The sequence below is a fragment of the Anopheles maculipalpis genome, chromosome 2RL, assembly GCF_943734695.1.
Source record: "Anopheles maculipalpis chromosome 2RL, idAnoMacuDA_375_x, whole genome shotgun sequence".
In the NCBI taxonomy this organism is placed as follows: domain Eukaryota; kingdom Metazoa; phylum Arthropoda; class Insecta; order Diptera; family Culicidae; genus Anopheles; species Anopheles maculipalpis.
Window position 1 is genome coordinate 40,405,016 of NC_064871.1, and position 23,365 is coordinate 40,428,380.

Genomic DNA, 23,365 nt, shown 5'->3' on the forward strand with positions numbered 1-23,365 from the left:
TTAGAAAACCAGCACACACTATCTTCCGGCAATTCTGCAACAAACGACCATGCGTCTCCATGTGCCCACTAGCCTAAGCAATAAATAGCTGCTACAGTAGTTACCTGTCGCAGAGCTGAATTCCTGTTGAGTGAAATTGATCAGTCACGGAGCTACGATTCGTGGCGATTATTAAGAGTTTCAAACTGCAAATATTAGCTATCAGTTGCGTCTTAATTTGCGAAAACTCGGACGCTAAAGCATCTTTCTCTCTCTCTTTCTAGGCTGGGCTGCTCGTTTGCGAGTATGATGATTGTATGTTGGATGCGGCATGTTGTATCGTGTTTGCCCTAATTAATATTACGCTTATCATTACGCACGCTTACTTCTTACGTTATTTCAATTTCATTCAATTGACGTTAACCAGTCTCATTGACCTGTTGTTATAGTAAATTATATGCTTTTTCTTTCTATCATCATAAACCGAATCCCGGTTTCGCGTTTCCATCGCAGGTGTTAAGAAAAATGATAAGAATAACATCGCTTTTTACGTCAAACTGATCAAGAAGATGTCTATAGGACGATGTGATGCTAACAGAAACATAACAAACTTCGTCCCGTAAGCTTAGCGTAAAAAGTTCAAGTTTTGTGTGTGAATTTGCTCTAGAATTTTTTTTTCACTAATTCGCTGCTTTAACAATACTATTGAAGCACACACTTCTAGTATGTCTATCGGTTTGTGAGACACTGGTCTCAAAATTGAATCGAACTAGTGGTTAAAGTTGGATTTAATTTTTTTCCTTATCCAAATTCAGTTAGGAAATTCACAGGAATCTTCATACATTTTTTTGTTTTGTTTCAAACTGTGTCGCTCGTTACACGAATCTTACTTGCATGCGCCAATAGAAAATAAAACATACACGCTCTGCTCAAATAGACTCCATCTGCTCGGCAAGCTCCGGTATAGGGCTTTCACTCAGCGGTAGTTGCATTGAATGCTGGATCGAGGACGTGTGCGGCGTGATCCATTGCGATGCGGAATACAACGGCCCGGGCGGTACATTCTGTTGGGACGATACACGAACGAAAGCTCGCTTCATTTGGTAGGGAAATGGTTTCGTGTTGATAATTTTCGTACTTGTTTTTTTTTTTAATAATTTAGCTAAAGCTAACGAATAACTGTTATTGTTTTGCTTTCTAATGATCAGCATGATATTGTTACTTTCACAACGATCTTTACGAAACACACATTGAAAGCTACTGAAACAACAAACATTACTAAGGCAGCCTTTAGAACAATGCTAGAAGAGTTTCAAATCGTTTTAACGGAACTAAAATTGGGCATCTTTGGTAAAGAAGAAAAAAATCCCTACGTAATGGGAAAGAAAGTAACACAACGTGAACACTATGTTTGCAAACGGAACGAAACAAATCGTTTAATGAATTATTTTAGTACCAAAATAAACCATTTTTTACTATTGATCGTGCAAAAAATTGAAAAACTAAAGACAAATTCAGATATCAGAAAATATAACACAAAAGCCGATCCAAAGCATATATAGCAAACAAAATGAGGTTTCTAATTTCATGAAAAAAGCACTCAAAACCTATCGCAAATTGCCTGTCATCTATCGCATATTTATCTTTCTCTTTTGTGTTGCTCGAGCACTTTTCACTCGAGTTCTTGATATCTTAATGATCCGATACAATTTTCACCCTTCACTGTACTGTGGTTCTAACATGGCTGTTTATGAGTAGGACGGTAAAAATGTATTATTAGTTAATCATGTATGTATGTGGTCAACTGTTAATCATGTGTGTTGCTTTGTGTATCTGCATTCAAAGCCCTAGTTTAATATGCAAACGAACAAATGAAAAGACAAATCGAAACGAACAGACTATTTATGGATGGACGTATGAGTTGTATCGTATGATAACGCTACAGCTAATAAGGACGATAATATTTGTTACAAGAAAGAAAACACAAACAAAAAAACCCGGTTGATCCACTACTACTGGCGCACCGGAAGGGAGCTAGGCATCTATGAACACACTGCTTGCCGTATCTACATTTGGTAGCTAAAGCATGGCTATTTCTTTTTTTTTTGCTAGCACCAGTTCTGGTCTGGTAATTGCCTCTAGTAGAACAATTTCATTAACAATTACAATCCTCGCTTTCCAAGCACTGGCATGTGCTTGTAACGTTATGATACAGCAAAAACACGTGGCAACCGACACAAGAACGAGACTAGGGATGCCGCTGTTGATCTAATATGGAAAACGACCCACAAAGCCCCACCAGACAATGGAATGATGTGGCTAATGATAACGCAGGGAAGGTGCCGGAATATGAGGTTCTAGCACGGATCTGTCTACTACTTTTGGGTGGTATGTACCTGGTGGTAGAGTGCGGCCACATTCCATGGACTGTCGGTGGACGATGTTCCATCGCTTATTTGGCACGTTTTCATCGAGCTCGGCAGTGTGCTCCAGGAGCAGAGCGTACCCCGTTCTGATGCCAGATGGACACCAGCGTGAGGTCCACCGATGCCATGCTGTTGTTGTTGCTGCTGCTGCTGCTGCTGCTGCTGATGTTGCATATGCGAATGGTGCGCGTGCAGGTGACTGTAGAGATCGAGCGGATCGTTCAAACCCGCCTGGGTCGGTTCCGTCTCGAGGATGGCCGTTTCGCGAACCGATTGCAGCGTTGGATAGCCTGAACCGTCAACCGATTCGGCTATCTCACCGTATGGTAGCGGCGGCAGGATTTGCGTTTGCTGTGCGATCTTATAGCTGTGCTGCCGCAGCATCTGTCTGCGGCTCAGGCCCGCCTCCATTGCGCCCTGCTTCTGCAGGATCTGGCGTTTCTGCTGCAGCAAACGGTGCTGCATTAGTTGCTGCTGCAGCGGAGGCTTCTGCTGCAGCTGCTGTACGGCGGCAGCACTTAGCTGGTCCGAGCGAGCGACGCCTGCCCGCAGCAATAGTTGCTCAGCATCGAGTTTTCCCATCTGCTGCTCGGTTACTCCTGCAGCCGCCACCGTTGCTGCCTTCATGCCCAGCGATAGCCCAACGTAGTCAGCCACCTTGTTGTAGTAACCGGCACTGCCACCGTTTGTCGGCTCAAGGCAAGCGCTACCGTGCGAGGAAGCCGATAACGATTTCAGGATAAGCCCCTCGAGCGGATTTACCCGAAATTGGCTGTGTTGCAATTGACGAACATTGAGCTCATCCTGTGGAACGTTTGCCTGATACTTAACCTTCAGTTGAGCCGCTTCCTTCTGCAGAAGGTGAAGCTCTAGAACACCCTTCGCCTTGCACGTTTCATTCAAACGCTGACTGTTGAACGCGACCGGAGAATTCAGTGGATTTTCCGATGCGTGAACTAGGCCTTGTGTGACTAGTCCATCACTAGCACGTCGACCCTCTCTGTTTAAAGGAAAGTAAAGCGTAAAGAGCCACCATTATTAAAAGGTTTTCGTTTTCATCGTGGAAAAAAAGAATCATTATCAAGCATTACCGAAAATCGACTGGCGAACGAGTAATACTGCGATGGTCGCCATTATGCACGTCTTGGTACACCGTGTTGGCTCGCAAAAACGAACTAACCACCTTGTCCGACATTGCGTATACACACTGCGGTTGATTTATGCAGGCCGCACTCGTAACGGCTCGAAATGAAGCTAAAATTAAAAAAAAAGTATCCATCGTTCAGTTAGTACCGATTCGAACATAGCAAAAGCCCGCCAAAATAGGAAAGCATCAGCAAGTAGTAACCTTCATCTTTCGCTACACTTTCGTACGCCTCCGTTGTGGCCGTACAGGAGGGCAAACTGCCCGCCAGCTCTGCACAATCCGACAAGTTAAGATCCAAACTTTCGAAGGTCGAAAAGTTGCTGCGCGACGAATCGCAGCTCAAATTTTGACTTAGGCTTTTCGGATGAATATTGGTGACGACACCGCTGGACGAGCTGGAGCTGGCAAAGGAATTAAGCCGCTGAATTGACTTGTCGATTGATTGTTGTACATCTTCGTCTGCAAAGAATATGGAGTCCGGTTAGTTGGATTGAAACATTGTAAGAGTACTATACACCTACCACCAAGATCCGTCTCACATCCTTCGTCGGTGCTGGAGCTGTATTGGGCCGTAATCGATGTAGTTTGTGGTGCTGTATGGCCAGTCGCTGACGAGCTGGTTACTGTCAAGTTGGGTTCGTAATGCTGAAGGTACGAATAGGTTTGCATGTTGTTGATGTAATCCTTGAACGGTGGTACATTGATCGACGTTTCGTTCTTTGCGGACGATGCGTTGGTAAGATAGTCTTTACTGAATCCATTTAAAGGATCAGAATAGCGCTGTGACTGTGGTATTGATGACGGTGCTCCAGACTGTTGTGACTGTGAGGCTTGATGGAGATCGTTGTTTACCGGCGAATGGGACGGTGGTTTTGCATACCGATTTGATTCACCCATCGACACAGGACGAGCCTGGAGAGGAACAAACATATGAGTAAATGCATGTACTTTACTTCAGTTACTTATAAGAGACTGTAGTAGCTCAGGTGATATTCGATACAGGTGTAGCCCATGACAAGCATACTAAGTGCTTCAAAATTTGCTTTCGAACTCATCTAGCCCTTATCTTAAAACTCATAAAACAAACATAAAAATGCAATATTTCAAAAGGATCCTTTATTCCTTTATTAAGTCTTTTCATCTGGGACTGTACTACAACTAGTGCTAGCTGAGTGTATTTTACCTGGACAGACGGCCAGGTGTTGACTATAGCCTTTCAATAGCCTCATCCTTACTGTCTAATGTGTCTAAAAAACAACGCACAATGCTTACGACCTACGTGCCAAAATATAGTACATCTACACTATTCCGACCACAGCTTACAGTGGAGCTAAACTTACCTGCTGCAGCAATCGCCGACAGTCTTCCGTACTTTGCTGCAGGATACGCTTATCGATGTTACTCGACAGTAGCCGGGTCGAGGAGATGCGATTGGACAGAATACCCGACTCACGTAGCACTATCGAGGTACTCTCCCGGGACGTTGCTGATGCTGCCAGTGTGGCGGCCACATTCGACGAAAGTGACGAAGGTAGCAACCCTACCGTACCGGGTCCGGTGAGATAGGTGGAGCTGCAATCTCGCTCACGTAATGATGCCACCTGATACAGCGATGCATCCGTAAAACCGGAACTGGATGTGTACGATACACCTCGGAAGTAGGAGCTATCTTTCAAAACCGGTTGCTGCTCGCGGATGCTCGTGTCGCGCAGCATTATAACACCAGTTGACATGGACGGCATTCCACTGGGCACGCCAGAGCCCGAGACCTGCGCACTAAGCAAACCGTGTAGTGTTTCCGAACTCTGGTTGGTCAGAGCAGAGGAAATTGCCGGTGAGATTTGCTGATGTTTCGGTGAAGACCCCGTCTGATCAGCCCTAGTAGGACGACAACAAAAAACAGATAATATGTATTAGCGATATCCCCAGTTATGAACGAAAAACAAAACAACTTACTTGTGTTGTGTACTGATGGCAAGTTTCCGCATCGCCTGTTCGGCAACATTACTGGGACGTCGGCGTTGCGTTTCGTGTATGGCCGATTTTCCTCCTCCGATGCAAACAGTATTCCCACTTTCATGCGACACGGTTCGGCTCTTCAGTCTTTCCAAAAGCAACAGATAGAAAGCTGTGTAGTGATCGTAGCTATGAAGCTGTAACAGACAAGAATCATTTTAAAGCTCATTCTCGAAGCTCCGGAAGGTAACCTTTTTTAACACAAACCTTTAAGCTCTCCCGCGTCTTAAGAATATCGATTCCCAAGTTTTGCATAATCTTCAAAATCTGCTCGTTTGGTTCTGCTTCGAGTGCACTAACTTCACTGACATTACCATTGATGACAATACTGCTAATCTTCGGTGTGTCGATAATTTCCACCATCATCCAGCGGTGTCGCTTGATTTGGTCGATCGAGAACCGCCGTGAAGGATCCAACACGAGCATCTTTCGAATGAGTGACTCACAGTCTAAAAAAAATTGCATTATTATGAACGAAAACAAATCGTAAAATCCACAACGCTACTCACCAGAGCTCATGAAAAACGGGATCCGAAAACGGCCAGACAGTACACGATCCCGGAGCGACTGTAGCGTGGATCCGTCGAAAGGCAATGCTCCGCATACCAGCACGTACAGCACAACTCCCAACGACTGTAACAACAGTTGCATTCGGTAACAGTTGCAGTGAATAAAGCAGTATCCAAAAACAGATCCAACTCCACTTACCCAAATATCAATCTCTGGTCCAGTGTAGCGTTTACCCTCGAACACTTCCGGGGCAGCATAAGGTGGAGAACCGCACCAGGTCGCCAGTAGTTCGCCCTTTTTGTAAAAGTTAGAAAACCCAAAGTCCGCTATTTTTATGTCCATCTTCGAATCTAGCAGTAGATTCTCAGCCTGCCCGCACGAATGACATGAGGAAGCAGCACGTGATTAATTGATTTCATTTTGGCGGGGAAAAATTTAAACACAACCATACCTTAAGATCTCTGTGTACTATTCCCTTATTGTGACAATATTCTACGGCGGATAAGATCTGCCAAAACTTATTTCTAGCTGCGCGTTCATTAAGTCGTCCGTATTTAGCGATGTAATCTGGAAGTGAAATTAATGGCAAAAGAATGTCTGCGTTATAAATAAATCCATAATTACAAGCCACCGAGAAATGGGTGGCTCTGAGCACCTTTGCAGAAGCTTTCGCCGACTCGCAGGTTTTGTGTAGCCCACCTTGATCTGACCTTAATTACTATGCATGTCAGCAAACTTAGAATTCGATCGTAAAACGAATGAACTTGTTACCGAAATCTGCATTTTCGATGGGGTTTGGTTGGGCCAATTCGAATCGCGGTAACAAATTCATGAACATTCGAACTAATATCCGAACTTTGTCCGTTGGTACAACACCAACAAAACCTCCATCGATCTAGCGCCGACTATTACCGGTTATTGAATGACTGAGGTCCAAAACTTACCGAAAATTTCACCTTGACTAGCATATTCCGAGACTATGTAAATCATGCTTTGAGTTTCCATAACCTGTTAAAAAAAAAACGAAGCATGGCTGCATATTAATTTCGTCTGCACTTGTCGGGCGTCCATCCCCTGGGCTGTATGACGCACCTGGTACAATTTAATGACGTGTGGGTGGTCTAAGCGTTTCATAATCTCAACCTCGCGGTACACCTTCTGCAGGTTGCCATGATCGAGCTGAGACTTGTCAATAATTTTAATCGCTACCTGTGAAAGGGAAAGTGTAAAGAAATTAGTACTTGGTTAGCAATCACCAAAGATCAATGCCGATACAATAGAGACCGCAGCCCTTTGATTAGAATCCTTGCTCAAAATTTTTTTGGAAACCTTGACAATTCAGAAAATTTACTAGGCAATATTCGATCGTTTTAGAATTCATTATTTTAACGTTAGCACTAAAAACCTGCCATTCGTTTGCACTGCCTTTTGTCCATTTTTGCACGCTGCATTTAGCATCCTGGTATTACAAGCAACAGGCGCCAATGAAGGGTCATCCATCTTTGTTTCTTCGCATTTGTAGAAGCAGAAGCAAAAACTCCCCTTCCAAGAAATGCCCAAAATACATCCTGATGCCCTTACGTTGGGCCTGAAATAGTCTGACTAATTACATTCTTCTATTTTCCTGTCGGAAGGACATTATGTTTGCAAGTCATTCTTGGAAAATGGCATCCAAATGCTTCACACAAACGATGACGGGAACAAGGGCCACTAGACCTTAGTCGGCTGGCATACGGTGTCTTTCTGTTGGCGAAAACCATGAAGAAAACATGGAGTTTCTTAAAGGGGCCAGTTCCCTTTTTCATAACAGCATCATGCCGGCTTTCAAAGACCAGACGCTGCACACACACTCAGACACACGTAAAGCCACGAAACGGCAGGTACTAATTGGTCCCTAAAGAATTTCGTCATAAGGATATACACATTCGTTTAATCGTTTCCTGCTATTTTTTCTACCGCAAATTGTTGACAGCACTTTCTAAATGGCAGCCAGCCGGGAGTTTGCGTGTCTATAAGAGGGATGGCCCCATACACACACACATACAAACACTTAGCCTTTGCATGTGAAAGACATAAAAATAATGACAGTGTGGCGTCGTAGTGTACGTACCTCATTTTTGGTAATTCGATGGCGTGCCAGTTTAACCACGGCAAAGTTGCCCTTGCCAATCGTTTTCTCGATTTCATAGAAACCGACACGTATCGGATCCTTGCACTTCACACGTCCGCTACCGCCACTTCCACCGGAGCTACTGCTATTGCCAGTACCACCAACACCACCAGTCACCACCGAAGGTCGTGGCATACCAGAAGATGACGTAGACTCGTGACCCACACTAACTCTCCCACTTGCCTTCCCTGTACCACCGCCGGTACCGTTGTGATGGCCACTAGCGGAACTGGCACCAGTAGTACCACTGATCCCTGGCAAACCGTTACTGCCACCGTTTCCGGCGGACTTGTGATAAAAATGGTAGCTGTCAGATTCTACCGACGACGAGGACGTTGAAGTTTGGACGTGATTGCACGGCATTTGGTTCGTTGTAGTGGCGGCGTTTGCGGCTGCTGATGCGGCCGCCAGTACCATCGCCACTGACGTTGGGCCGCCGGTGGACGATGCGGAGGAGGAACACGATGGGGTCGGTTTACCGGCAGCGGTTACCGACATTGCTGCTACGGAGGTGGGTGGGGCTGCTGCCATCGACATCGGCATCGGCATCAGAATTGACGTAAGTGAGGACGCACTGCTACTGCTGGTGATTGTGTTTGTGTCCAGCGTGCCATATTCGCCCATCGGTCGTGTCTCGGCACCAAGAGATCTGCCTGGGGAGGGTTTTTTTCGGGTGGTTTGAGAGACTTTCCTGACGTTTTTTTTAATTCTATCGGCGTATCGATTCCACTACACTTTCACCGTTCGTTTCGGCTATGGGAAGCCCTAGAACAAACGAATTTGGGTTTCGGTTACGCAGTGGGTTCTTGGCGAGGTTTGTTTCGCTCCGTTAAATCCTTGGCATGTCACAAACGGTGGCATAGGGTTTTCAAACGGAGGCTACTTCTCTGCTGCAGATGTGTTCCATTATTCAAACTGCGGATGGGAGCAAGAATAAAGGAAAAAAATATTAATTTATATGTAATTATGTTGATATGTGAGGAGTTGCAAAGGAATCAACTATTCCCTTGTATTATACATATATCCGTCTATAATACTAGCTATCCTGTGCTAACATTTTAACAATGAACTATTGATTAAAAAATCAATTTTTTTAGATGCATGGTAAAATTAAACGATAAAAGCAAGTCTAAAAATTTAAATTGTATTGTTTTCTTTAATAAATATTTAATGTGCGAAAAATTTTCTTCCCTTTTCGTCAACGTCTTGCGGCCTTTTGTCAGCACTTAAGCCGTAAGTGCCAAAAAGTAATTTATTGACATTTTTTCTGTTAATTATTTCATCAATTCCTGCCGGGATTTTTCCATGCAATTATTTAGATAGATTTTCCTCTTCAAATTGATCTAAAAAATTACGAACGGACGGCACTGTGGCCACACTTAGGTTAGCTACTTGAGGTCCCTCAAAGGCTTGCTCGCTTCAAGTAGATAATTACACCATTTTATTATCCCTGTGGTACTTTCAAATGCATGTGGCAATTGGGAAGCTCCTTGTACCATAAGCCATATTAGTCAATGCCATTTCTGGAGAAAATGAAACGGGACGTGGCGTCCTTTTCATTAATTGTGAACCGAAGCTCCTGTTGAATGTTCCTGGGGCTTAAAATCCAGATCCAGGCCCTCGCTCTGTAAAATTTCCCTTCTCCAGGACGGCCAGAATCTGATAGTTATTTGTCCGATCGTATCCGGTCGACAAAACATGTGATATAACGGCCGACTTGTTCTTGGGCCCGAATTGAGCAGACGGTACATACAAACTTTAACATAAAGAACAATTACTGTTATCGTAATAGCTACTGTAAATTGTGAGATAAAGCTCTCAAATTTTGATAGTTTGTAGTCAATTAGTATACATTGCCCACCAACCGGTAGATCGGCCACCACGCGGCAGATTCAGCGCATGAAAAACTGGAACATTTTTGTCACTTTTTTATGCATACGTTGTTGTTCTACAAACAATTCATTCCATGATACTCCAGCAAAAACTCCATCCAACGCTTAAAAATAGAGTATTATTGAATAAAAATAACATTAAAGATTTCGCTTCTTCCTTCTTGCCATTTTTTGCTTTTTTGTTTTCATGCACCAGTAGCAGGATAATTCTTCTTCTCTTGTTTGCCTAACGACTTCTTCTAGGCCAAGCCGGCCATTTAATGACTTATCATACTTGATGATTCCACGTAGCTGGAGAGTTAGTCCTCACTACGGAGGAACGATCCGGATAGGATTTGAACCCCGGTCCTGCCTTGTGAAGAAAGCGTCATCGTCAGTTTCCCAAGTAGCATAGCTTTATCGTACTATTAGAGTTGTTAGAATCAAACACATTATTCAGGAACACGGCCTGGCCGTAATTACGAAATCAATAAAATATAAATAAATAAAAAATATCTAAATTATTAGAATCATCAGAAAATACTATAATTAATACTTCCAAAGGCTATTTCCTAATGGAGGCGCCCGGTCACCGATCTTCACACGGCAGGACCAGAGTTCAAAGCCTATTCGGATCAGTTTCGGTGGTAGCAGCAAGTCTAAAGTCAACAATAAGAATGCAATTTCCATTATTATTTAGTGGAATGGTGGAGAATCGACCGTTTAGGCGCTGCTTAGCAGTCTTTGAGATGCCATAATTAGAGGACACCTAATAAATTTGACTGTGTGGATTACTTTTGGATAATTCAATTATTCTCCATTGTTATCATCATCTTCTGCTTCTTTTGCACTACAAACTTAACTTGATACCTTCTGTGATCAATTCCTCCGGGCGTTGCCAAGTAAAAACCGGCGCCGCTATCGTCTGGATCGCCGGCACTGCTCCAATTATTATCCCCAGAAATACATTCATTGTAACAGTTCAAGAACTGCTTTAAATTCAAATTATACTGCATTTGCTTTGGCGCCGCATTATCATTGCCCATTATTAGATGCGCAGTTACAATTTACGTACAATGCTTTTCCCGAAAAGCGGTAGAAAGAAGCAGTAGGAGGCGCAGCCACACATAAGTTAGTTACACATTAAAAATAGATAGACGCAGCATAGGTTTCATTTCGTGTTATCATACACCCGATTGTGCTTACTTTTATACCCCTCCCCTCCCCTCTTCTTTACCGCCATCCTGCGTCTTGTCGTCGATTCTACTTTTGTGATGATAGTAAAAGTAAATACAACAACAATAGCAAAAATCGCTCAAAAAAAAGGGAGACGAGCATTCCCATCTGTGTTATCTTATCGGGGGAACGGTCCACCAACGACACACACACACACTCGTACGCACAGGGATGGAACGGGACGGTAATCAAGAACAAACAACAACAAAAAAAAGGCAATCCACCTTGTGGCACGAGGCAGTCCCAAACTGCCAGGTACCCCACCAACGTTCGCCCAACTAATGGTAAATGACGTGCAGGACTACTTGATCCGGAAGTGGGCAGCACTTTTCAAGAACTACACCGTAATCGGCAGTTACTTCCCGTAACCATAGCAAAGACCTAGTAGGCTATACTTAATGGGACGATTTAAAAAGCACAAAACCACCATGCCAGACCACCAATCGAACCGATCATTGCACACGCACGCTGGCCTGATTTATATCGCCCATGTTTGCCCGAAATTTGCGTCAAATTGTACGTTCACATGGCGCGTTCCCAGAATTGTTACCGCACGTTGCCGCCATCTTCTAGCGATCTAGGGGTTCTGATCTGATGGTGTTCTGCGTCAGTTAAATGCTTTCTCCTGCCTTCGTCTACATACGTTGTTGGGTGTTTTCCTGTTGGGTTTTTCTTTAAGCAACTGATACACAAACGGACTGATGACGAGCGACAAAATCGCGGCACAGACAGTAGCAGGTGGCGGCATCAAACTGAACTGTCCATGGTGAACAACAGCGTTCCGTGGGTGGTGGACTCACAGGAAAAAAAAGACCACATCACACACTCGAATGAGTTTTCGCTGTTGACATCACATCGCGAAAGATCGAATATCGATTACCGGGTGGAACGCGATACCGTTGGTGTTGTCCGCATGGTTTGTGCACTTTCATGTTTTTGTTCCTTTTTTTATCTATCTTTCGCTCACTCTCACCCCGCTCGATACGTCCCAACATGGTCGTTTGTTGTTTCGATTTGTTGGCAACCAATTAGAGCGGTACAATAGCACCGTGACATTTGTGGAACAACAGATCATCATACCGTTGGCCGGCCACGGAAGACGGAAGTGACCATTTTGGGTGCCGGGAATAGGAAATGGGAAGCGCCAGAGGCAGGCAGGTGGAAGACACACAAAAGAAGATGCCAAAAATAAATTCCTCCTCTTCCTGAATATGGCCACTTTATCACCGCCATTGGTTCGTATGACAATGAAATGGGGATGGTTGGGACAGATGATTGCAATGCGACACACACATGAACACGTAGAACACACGGGGGTGGCAATCTCCACATAATATTCTTTTGATTGCAATAAGTGGATTTTAAGCAAGGAGAAATCGTTTCCTATCGTTATGCTCTCACCGCTTTAAGAAAGAAAAGCACGCTCCAAAACAGCAGACCACGGAGGTCATTCACACGCACAACGATCACACATCGCCCCTGCTGTCGTCCTCCAGACACACACGCACACTCGACCAGGCCGGGAATAATACTGCTCCAAAGGGTGCAGTGCACTGTTCTATGTCAACCAACCGAAAGCAAAGTAGGCTGCTAACTATCTTCCCTACACTGTGCCAATGCAACAGCGCAGCCTCGTGCGACTGTTGCGGTGGAACGAATTCTGCGCCCTTCGGACGAGCCGCCTGCCCTGGCCCGGTGATGATGAGTTTTGTTTGAACCGGCGTCACTCTCTTGCATCGTGTTATTCGTGCCCTCCTGTGTGTACCCTTGCGTATACGTAAGCATGGCAAGTTTACGTACGGCTTGCTTACCGCATGCAAGCAACACCACTCAATATGTACACACGCCTCACGTCCACTCCCCCCCCCCCCCCCCCCCCCCCTTTCTCTCGTCTCTCTCGCGCTCTCTCACTCTCCTTCTCTCATTACACGCACTCACCACACGACGAAAACATAGTGAAGTGAGATAGGAGAGGGTGAGGAGAGGAAGAGGAGGGGGTGGTGGATGTGTGGGTGGCAGGCAAAAGCGGGCCGTGCGGTAGGGGTATGTTTGCTCCCCATTCGACGTCTTTCTTCTTCTGTACGCGTACACACTGACGACTCTCTTTGCGCGCGCGGGCTGACGAATGGTAACGGCGCGATTCCGTTCCGCGATTGACGTAGGTAAACGATTTTAGCGGTCGGGGCACTGCGTCACTGTCCATCGCTCTCCCCCTCCCCCTCCGTCCCGCACCAACTTGACATTGCACACACATGCTCCCCTTTGCCACCGTCTCATAGGAGGAGGTAGTGTGCCACCCCACCCAAATCACCGAACCCCGCCACCCTTTTATCCTCCTCCCCTCTCTCCCTCCCTATCCCCTATCACTCATCCTATTAACGAGCGTGTTCTGCAACTAAACTAAACAAACCAAAACCGGGAGCAAAGAAAAGAAAAAAAGAAGACAAAACTAGAAGAAGTAGAATACGGATACACACACACACACAGATACAGATCCGCTGAGACTAGTCGGAAGCACGGGGATCGCGGATGCTGCTATGCATGGACGTAAACAAAGTAAGATTGGGATCGAATGTCCAACAGCGATTAGAGCGCGTCGAGGGGAAAGGCGAGGCGTTGGAGGTAGCAATGCATCACTTGAACCCCAACTGGGGAAAAAAGTTAAAACAGTAATGAAATATGGAATGAAATTAAGATAATACAATAATATAAGGCTAACTGCGTCTATAGAAAGAAAATCTCATTTCCATACGCCGACAAGAAATAGCCAGACACACCACCAGTCAGTCAGTCATCACCAACTGTGATGGTTTCCATTTTGCCCAGTACAAAGAGCACGTGCTCGTGCACCAACTGCCCTATCGTGCTCTCTGTCTCATTCTTCGTTTTTCGCTCTCTGTTTCTCTTTCTCGCGCTCTACCTCTGTCGCATAATCGCGAAGTGATTTAATCAAATCATGGTTGAATTACGACCTTTGCCGATTTAAGGAATTCCTTCCAATATCAATACACCCCATCTTACATATTTCGAAAAGCAGATGCAATAACAACACCCAGCATCCCAGGCCAAATGTGGGTAGAAATAGAGAGAGAGGCAGCAAATGCCGGTATTGCACTGTGACCGGCGAGTTAGTGTATGTGTGGTATTTTTCAAGTGTTTGTACGAAACGTGCTTTACACACCGTGTGTGTGAGCATAAAGCCGATCGGCAAACATGATCGGGAAGACGCGCGCGCTTGTTTGACGCGCGCATCACAAATGCGGATTTCTGGATCACGGTGTGAACATGTGCTAGCCGCGCGTTTGCCGGCAGGCAGCGCAATGCTTGTTGTTTTTGTTTTCGTTTTTTTCTTCTACTTCGTCTTCTTCCTCATACGCAGCACACCAGTTTGCTTGCGAACGGGGAAGGCAATGGACTGTATGTTTGAGGTTTGAGGTGAGATATTTGTGCCTTGCCTTTTCTTCCCCGGTCGACAGAATACAGACATAAATTGCGAAACCTTTGGTAATTCCAGATACTGTGCGATGTGCGCTGGTGATGGTGAAAAACATTTTTCTATACAAAAAAGGAAGCAGTTTTGAGTGTTTATGGGGTAAAGATGCTTTAATTGAAGCATACAAATATATCTACAATGAAGGACACACACCATTGGGACCACCAATCGAATAACGGGAATTAAAACCAAATTTTTCTTTAATTTAACCACACGTGTGAATCAAAACGGTTCACTCATCCATTCGAGCGTAACGGAAAAGCTTACGCACGCGGTGGAACAAAGTGTGACAGCTTGCATTAGGATAGAAACACTTCACACCCACACTGTTTTGAAAGACACGATGGAAATTCGCCTACTACCTTTAACAGCAAAGTGCGTAAAACTTGTTGAAGACAAAACGGAAAACGGTACTTGTGAATCATCGGTTTCAAAGCTAATGTTTGGTAGAGAGAGAAAGAGAGAGAGAAGAGTAGACAGCCAGGCAAACATGTCGGTGTTCCTATATTGTTCCATGGGCGACCAGGCACCTCCATCAACCGGTGGTGGTGGGTGAGTAAGGACGGAACGTAAGAAGCAGAAACGGCAGAGGAAAACTGAAACCAAAAATTTCTTTCTAAGAATCTGAAAAGTGTTTCGAGTTGTTCGGGTGAAAGATTTCCAGCCATTTTTTTGTTTTGTTTTTTTTTTTGCGTGTGCAAAAACACAGATATGCAGAGCGAGAAAGCGAGGGTGACTGAGATGGAAATAAAAAGATGGATGTTGATGGTAACCATTTTTGTTTTGTGTTTTTTTTTTCAGTTCTTTCTCGCTTTAACATGGCAAATTTAGCCCACCCACTGCTGAAGCGGCCTCGTTCGTGCTGCTGCCTTAATCCGAGCATCAACATACTCGGTTGGTGTACTAGCGACGGCGAGGTGGTGGAATGTTCTACTAAAGGAAAATGCAAACCCGCCATGAGTCACAGAGCGTAAAACTAAGAATTGTAAAGGTTGGAATGTTTGTGGGAGAATCGAGAACGGATATGGGCATGTAAATCAGTGGTAGAGGAATTTGGGACCGAACCTGGCACACTCTGCTAGAGTTTGTGGCTGATGATGCACATAACTAGGTGAACTGAGGAAGTGAATTTCGCTGAAAGGGTGTGTTTTCTCCAGCGGGGAGAAAGGATAGAGAAAGAGCGAGCAAGAGAGAGAGAGAGAGAGAGAGAGAGAGAGAGAGAGAAAGAGAGAGAGAGGCCAGAGCGAGAACGAGAAAGTGAGTGACAAAGAAAGCATCATAGGGCGACAAAGATGGTACAGTGAGGGATGGTATTAGGGAAGGAAAATCGATTGCAAATCGACGCGACGGGGACGGTGCGTTTGGTGGCTCGTGCTGGGCATGAATAACGAACGGATCTGATCGGAAAATCGTTAACCATTTGAAACTGGCAACCGACGGGAAAACTAGATCCAAACCATGTACGCTATATGTTGCTATATGGAGACGAGACGATGACTGCTATATTATTGCATGTTTCGCGACAATTGAGCATGGAAATTTCCATTTGAGGTGCGTACTAGGGAATAAATAAAACACTACGAAACCTTGTTTCTGGAGGCAATAAACATTTCCTTGTTTTATCTTTAGAATTATTTGGTATACGATAAACCGGTGGTGCCAGACGAGCCCATTGAAACACCCACGACACAAGCTAAGTTTTCATACATCTGACTAGCTGGTGAGCACGCGGGCTATACGCCGCGGATTCCTTACTACTAGGCATGTAAAACTCACACATAAAGACACAAACTAGGATGCAGATTATTACCTTCCAGTCCTAGACGATATCTCCTTCACAAAAATGACGGGGTTTCTTTCAAAAAAACACTGTTCACAACCGTCCCGACACAGGGTTAGCCTTTTTCAAACTACTGCACCATATATGCGAACGAAATGGTCGGCTGCTTTGATGAACTTTTCATTTGCGTTACGCCATTACCACCACACTTTCTTCCGGACGCCTTTTCACCACCTTGTCACGCACCAAAGTAGGCTGCGAAGGTGACGAATGCAATACAAAATGACGATTATGTAGCCTCCCTTCGACTAGAGCTCGGGAAAGGATAATTTTCACAACAAAAATTAATCCCTCACGGCCGCCGTTCCTTAGCACTTCACCAATTTCGTACCGTCTACACTTTCTGCACTATGATGCACATACACACTACACAACACTCTTGCTGTCGTGTTCACGCACTTCTGCTCGTGGCACCTTGATCTTCCCCGCGAAGCTCGAAGACACTTCACCTCAATGTGGTGAAATTGGTAAAATTGCTAGAGTGATGCTGCCGGAGCCCTCACTCAACCAGCAATTCTGCCTGTACCGAAGGACACCGTCAAAGGGACCGGAACGGACAACTTGGATCTCGGTCAAGCGCTTTGCGATCCCCACGCGAGCCCCGACGGTTAAACCTGTACTGAAGAGGCTGTACAAAAGCCTCTCCTCGCTTGGGGTTTTGCGCTCCAGCCCTAGTCGAATGTGCTCGGGACGCGGGGGAGCTAAAGTTGGATCTCTCAGCACGCTCGCCGAATTGGTGCTCAGACAGTTTTACAACTGGCAGCAACACAATAACAATGGATAGCGCGAGATGGGCTACATTCGCTCACGTGTTGTTCCTTTGTCGAGTGAGAGAAAAAATGCTACCATTCTCTCGAAAATTCTGTTCTCTCTCTGTAATGTGAATAGTTAAATGGATATTGTATGTTTATCGCTTGTCTATCCACTGTTGCTACGTAAATTGATTTGAGCACTGATTGAACCAAATATTAAAAATTATTTATTGAAAATTATTTAAAAAATTAAACAGGTTACCATGATGTAGAATTTATATTTATATGTAGAACTATGTTTACTTGTTGTTCAAAACAACACGCTTTGCAACTAAGAAAGATCTGCTTATTAATTTTAAATTTCAATACAACACCAACAACTCAAATATAAAACGATGACTTACTCTAAATACTTTTCAACTGTCCGTCTGCCTGGTATTTCCACTCGCACTCTTGAATAATCGCAACCAAAGCAACCGGCCACAGTTAATAGCAAGCAGCAGCCCCACGCAACTGGCTGGCTCTCTCAAAATATGTACGGCCAGGTCTCTTTTGTCCTCACCACTTTCCAGCCATATTTTCTCTTTGCTAGCGTTTTGCATTGTTTTCCAATGCTAAACCTCTTCACACACCGGGACAGAGTGATTATCAAATTTCTTCTACCACGATGGAGGCGCATGGTTCCTCGCTCAATTTGTTGTTTTTTAGTAGAAGCCCTCTTCTTGTCCTACGCTCTCTTCTTGTGCTTGTGTATATGTGAGAGAGGGAGAGAGAGAGAGCGCGGACGGCAGACAGTGATACCGAAATGACGTCAGAGCAACGGGCGACAGTACCGGGATGCTTCGTACCAAATAATTCACCCGAACGTACCGAAGCCGCGTACACTGTGAAATCCAACGAGGATGGGAAACTTAGCAGGGCAGGAGGATCCGCGCCAAAGCAAACACTCATCCTCTCTGGACGTACACGATTCATTTTGTTGCATGCGCACAGAGTAGTTGTCCATGCCTTTCCCTTTTACCTTCCTTACCCGGCCCAGATGCTTGATACCGGCTGGTTTGACGTAAACGCGTCACCGTCGGCACAAAGGCGCAATGAAACATTGCGTTCTACCCTAGCAACCTACTGCCTGCTTCGATCATACCACTCTTGGGAGGTCGGGTGTGTGTTGCTCTTTCATCCTTCCAATAAGTGACCCCGTGTCGAAGGGGTTACAATTAACGGTCCGAGAGGGTAATGATGATAACATGCAGTGCATTTTCCTTAATGCTAGTGCACACACTCACACACACGGGTGACACTCTTAACCATCGAGAGGTCACGGCGCCACCAAAAGGCCATATACAGGAGGACGCCCAACAGGCTGACTTTTACTGCATGCAAAAAGTGTTTGTGTGGCTTTCAAGCTTTTTTCATCGTATCTATGTTCCTGCGTCAGCGTATGCCGTTATCCTCCTCGCCAGTATAAATAAACCTTGTGCATGTAGCTCATCCTGTTTAAATATAAATAACACGGTGAGATGAAAAAAAACATTCCTGTCACCTAAATATAAAAACCCACGGAACGAGGAAGGTAAGAGGCGTAGCGGTGTCCCTTGCGTGTCTCAAGTGCAGAGTGTAAGGCGGAACGGCGTACGGACAAACGTGTAAAGCGATTAAAGCGACAAGTCCTTAAAAATTTACGCGACCTGTGTTCCTCTCCAGTGTGTTCTTTCAAGCACAACGAGCAGACATAAAGAGTGTCTCACGAGACTCGTTCGTGGCCAGCACACTCTCGTATGACGTACGTTAGTAAATGACGAGGAAAACGAACGTTGAGTAAATATTTTTAGAGTTCATTCAACCGGCGCTAGATGGAAAACGGAAGACCGGTTCATTTTAGTGTTTAGGAAACTTCTTATACTGCGTTCAAATACAGGTCATTGTAAGTAGTGCTTCACGGCGTACATAAGACGAGCCGTTTGCTACAGGCTCATTTTGGATGTGAAACTTTAGCAACAGATTTGAACATGCAAATCATAATTTCCAGGAGGATTTGGGGCATATATTTCTAGAATCCAGGTATGACTCGTCCCTTCTTGGCCATACGCTTCAGCTTGGTGTTCTTTTTCTTTTGAGCACGTTCCTTAAGGTTAGCCGTTCGTTCCTTCTGTCGCTGGCTCTGCTGATGTTCAAGCTTCTGCTGTCGTTCCTTCCAATTTTCCTTCGATTTTTTAATCTGCTTCTTACGTTGGATCAGCTTCTTTGAAAGCAGCTCCGGATCATCGCGCACCTACGCAGAACAAGAAAGCATATTATTAGCAAATGATTGTTACATCAAGCGCCAATAAAACATTACCTTTTGACCAGCGGTTTTGGCCAACGCTTTCTCCCAGGCCTGTTTCTTCTTTATTTCTGCATACTTTTCCATATCGCCCGATTCCTTCAACTCTGCTAGCTGCTTTTTGTTGTCGATAACCTTCTTCAGCAGTTTCTTCGTGTCGGTTTCAATGCCTGAAAAGAAAAACAAACGACGACTTCCTTTATTACGCTGCCCTAGAGTAATCGCAACTCAGCCAACTTACCCTTCTTTTGCACATCACTTTCATCAATCTGAACCTTGGAGAATACAATTTTCCCTTCCGCATTGAACATCGGTGCCGGTTTCTTTTCTTTCTTTACTTCCAGTGGCTTGTGTTCGATTAGTTTACTGCGCTGCTGTTCCTGTTTGATGGCCATCGCGGTGCTGGTTTTTAGCTTTTTCTTCAACTGTTTCTCTTTTTTCAATTTCTTGCGTTCCACTTTGTGGGGATCAGTGCTCGCCTTACTTTTGCGTCCCATGTACTTGGCAGTGATTTTGTTCTTCTTAACCTCTACCCGGTGTGTCTTGTCCTCTTCGGTATCAGCTGTCTTTTCCAACTTTTTTTTCTTGGGTTTCTCTTCAGAGTCCAACAAATATTCAGACTCATCATCTTCCTCTGGAACGGAAATCAAGTGGGGAGTATTATAGTTAAATATTAGCAACCAACAGGGCTTCGTTTCAATGGTGCACCTGTGGAGTGCACATGAACATCATTGCTACACCTACCTTTTGATTCCGGGATGCTAAACAATTCCATATAGAATTCCATCTCATCGTTTATCGCTTGCAAACGAGTGAGCATTTCAACAGAAGCCTTTTTAGCCATTTTTTATAGTTTTATACAACGTACACAGAAAGTAAATCTTAATTAAAGACACAAAATTCCGGTCTTTAGCACGCTTTGCTCCGCGTGGTCCCAATCAAAACAAACTGCGGAGGTGGAGACTTCAACAGCGTTTTGACAGTTGAATAGTGATGTGAATAAACGTTCCGAACCGGGAACTTACGCTCCGAATCAAAACATAAATAAACGAAACTAATTTATCTTATGGAATACTAAATACTTCCGATGCATTTCCTGGAAATAATTCCTGTATCGAAACACTTTTTTTCAATCCTTAATTGAAAATCTCACATGAATTCAAACGATTCTTTTTGAATTGCAGCGGCGGCATGTATGAACCTTGACTACGGTACAACTGGAAAACAACTGTCAAATGCAAAAGTGACGCACACTGCGTTGTCAAAAATATTCCGAGTCATTGCAATATTTGTTGCCGTTGTTCGCTCGGAGCTTAGTTAATTCGCAAAAAATATTGAAAATGATTGACGCTGAGATGGTTATTCCTGATAAGGTAAGTGCGAGGGTGTAGCTACATCAGCTTGCTTCAGGAGCACAGTGCTAGTTTTGCTTTTGCTATTGAGAATCACGGTTCAACTTGCTTGTTTCTCGCACAGGACGAGTCCGACACGCGAACAATGAAGGACGTAGTGAACCCTTTGGAAGAGCCTCTGGAGGAGGATCTGTACATAAAGTATAAGGTAAATGAGTGGGAATATTATGTGAACTGTGCAATACATCTGTATTTTCTTCACTCCGGCGCTAAATGGTCCACGTAGAAACTGCTAAAGATGCTCGAGTTTTTGGAGGTACAGGAAGAGTACATCAAGGATGAGCAGCGCAATCTGAAAAAGGAATACCTGCACGCGCAGGAGGAAGTCAAACGCATCCAGTCGGTACCGCTCGTCATTGGCCAATTCCTGGAAGCGGTTGATCAAAACACTGGCATCGTTGGATCAACTACCGGCTCTAACTATTACGTACGCATTCTGTCCACCATCGATCGGGAGCTACTGAAACCATCGGCCAGTGTCGCGCTGCATAAACACAGTAATGCGCTGGTGGATGTGTTACCACCGGAAGCAGACAGCTCCATCTCTATGCTGCATGCGGACGAGAAACCAGACGTGCAGTACTCCGATATCGGTGGTATGGACATGCAGAAGCAAGAAATTCGCGAAGCGGTCGAACTGCCGCTAACACACTTCGAACTGTACAAGCAAATCGGTATTGATCCTCCACGCGGTGTACTTATGTACGGTCCGCCCGGCTGTGGCAAGACAATGTTGGCGAAGGCTGTCGCGCATCACACGACGGCTGCTTTCATTCGGTAAGTCGTCGTAACATGTCGATGGATTTGTACATGATCTCACCATTCCTTCTCTCTCTCTCTCTCTCTCTCTCTCTCTCTCTCTTTCTCTCTCTCTCTCTCTTTCTTTTGCACGTTCCAGTGTGGTTGGTTCCGAATTCGTGCAAAAATATCTCGGCGAAGGTCCCCGTATGGTGCGAGACGTGTTCCGTCTAGCGAAGGAAAATTCACCCGCCATCATTTTCATTGACGAAATTGATGCGATCGCCACGAAACGATTCGACGCACAGACGGGCGCTGATCGTGAGGTACAGCGTATCCTGTTGGAGCTGCTCAATCAGATGGACGGTTTTGATCAAACCACCAACGTAAAGGTCATCATGGCGACCAACCGTGCCGATACGCTCGATCCTGCCCTGCTGCGTCCGGGACGTCTCGATCGAAAGATCGAATTCCCCCTGCCAGATCGACGACAGAAGCGACTGATTTTCTCCACCATCACCGCCAAGATGAATCTTTCCGAGGATGTCGATCTGGAAGACTTTGTCGCCCGGCCGGACAAAATTTCCGGTGCCGATATTAACGCAATCTGCCAGGAGGCGGGTATGCACGCGGTGCGCGAAAATCGATACATTGTGTTGGCCAAGGACTTTGAGAAGGGTTACAAAAACAACATCAAGAAGGATGAAACGGAACACGAATTCTATAAGTAAGGAGGTTTATCATCGTGGTTTCATTTTGCTTTGATTGTAAGCTATTCTTGGACGAATCTTGTCCAGGTTCGTTTGAATAAACTAATTTGGTTTCGTATTACCGTCTCGTAATTCGGTTTTTTCCACTGTTTCTTCTTTCGGGTACACATTTTGAAATGAAACACATGTGCGGGATTTTTGACTTGTATATATATAATTTTCTTGTTGTTTAACATTGACATTCCACAAATGTGTTATTTGGCATTGTTTGAAAATACGGAAACTAGCAGTACATCATACAATTGCAGCTGCAAAATGCATTGAAACCGCAAACGGACCCGTCTCGTTTGGCTTACTTCCAACTACTGGCGAAGAAGCCATTACGTTTGTCATGAATTAAGTAGTTGTGTTTGGATGTTTTTTTTTCTGTACATGTGTTTCTTGTTGTATTCAATTTGTATATGGTATCAAGTGTCACCGTGCTATTGCCATATATTTTCCATATTTTTAAATAGCTTTGTAGTTTCAATGTACACAATACGAACAAGCAGCACGCCGAAAATCGTAAGGAAACCGTTATTGGTAGAATACAAACTTTATGTAGCGCAAAATGAATTTGTATAGATATATCATTTCAACGTGGTATATACGTTTATAATTATGTATATATATGTAAGGGTATATATGTATATAGCTACTGTTGCACAATGTGTGTATAATCAAACGATTAGTAGGATTATTT

General features: G+C 44.6%; 4 protein-coding genes across 5 annotated transcripts in view; 1 reads left to right on the forward strand and 3 right to left on the reverse strand.

The window, feature by feature from the left end:
- Nucleotides 1-9,126, reverse strand: part of LOC126557178 (uncharacterized) — a 422,959-nt gene extending 413,833 nt beyond the window's left edge. Inside the window, exon 1 of the mRNA XM_050212861.1 lies at nucleotides 9,123-9,126. The gene's annotated coding sequence lies outside the window, so the exon portion shown is untranslated. The remainder of the gene's footprint in view (nucleotides 1-9,122) is intronic.
- On the reverse strand, nucleotides 897-8,879 carry LOC126556720 (serine/threonine-protein kinase SIK2). 2 transcript variants are annotated; one of them, XM_050212166.1, is made up of 14 exons: nucleotides 8,189-8,879; nucleotides 7,171-7,287; nucleotides 7,023-7,086; nucleotides 6,530-6,645; nucleotides 6,277-6,447; nucleotides 6,078-6,201; nucleotides 5,776-6,017; nucleotides 5,509-5,705; nucleotides 4,893-5,430; nucleotides 4,074-4,464; nucleotides 3,754-4,011; nucleotides 3,497-3,659; nucleotides 2,376-3,405; nucleotides 897-1,043 (listed from the first exon to the last, which is right to left on the reverse strand). In XM_050212166.1, exons 1-14 carry the CDS (start codon nucleotides 8,870-8,872, stop codon nucleotides 909-911), a joined length of 4,230 nt encoding a protein of 1,409 aa, XP_050068123.1. In that variant the 5' UTR covers nucleotides 8,873-8,879; the 3' UTR covers nucleotides 897-908. The 2 variants fall into 2 exon arrangements, with proteins under 2 accessions (XP_050068123.1, XP_050068122.1); XM_050212165.1 differs by having other exon boundaries at nucleotides 897-1,073.
- A 10,360-nt stretch (nucleotides 9,127-19,486) lies between the features above and the next one.
- Nucleotides 19,487-20,635, reverse strand: LOC126558698 (surfeit locus protein 6 homolog). Its single transcript, XM_050214750.1, has 4 exons — nucleotides 20,508-20,635; nucleotides 20,005-20,397; nucleotides 19,779-19,933; nucleotides 19,487-19,712 (listed from the first exon to the last, which is right to left on the reverse strand). The coding sequence occupies exons 1-4, from the start codon at nucleotides 20,605-20,607 to the stop codon at nucleotides 19,491-19,493; spliced, it is 870 nt and encodes a 289-aa protein (XP_050070707.1). The 5' UTR covers nucleotides 20,608-20,635; the 3' UTR covers nucleotides 19,487-19,490.
- A 368-nt stretch (nucleotides 20,636-21,003) lies between these two features.
- The window catches only part of LOC126558167 (26S proteasome regulatory subunit 6B), a 199,445-nt gene continuing 197,083 nt past the window's right edge, over nucleotides 21,004-23,365 (forward strand). Inside the window, exons 1-4 of the mRNA XM_050214130.1 lie at nucleotides 21,004-21,136; nucleotides 21,240-21,323; nucleotides 21,402-21,952; nucleotides 22,074-22,648. Coding sequence (XP_050070087.1) covers nucleotides 21,104-21,136; nucleotides 21,240-21,323; nucleotides 21,402-21,952; nucleotides 22,074-22,644 — 1,239 coding nt within the window. The 5' untranslated portion in view covers nucleotides 21,004-21,103 and the 3' untranslated portion in view covers nucleotides 22,645-22,648. The remainder of the gene's footprint in view (nucleotides 21,137-21,239; nucleotides 21,324-21,401; nucleotides 21,953-22,073; nucleotides 22,649-23,365) is intronic.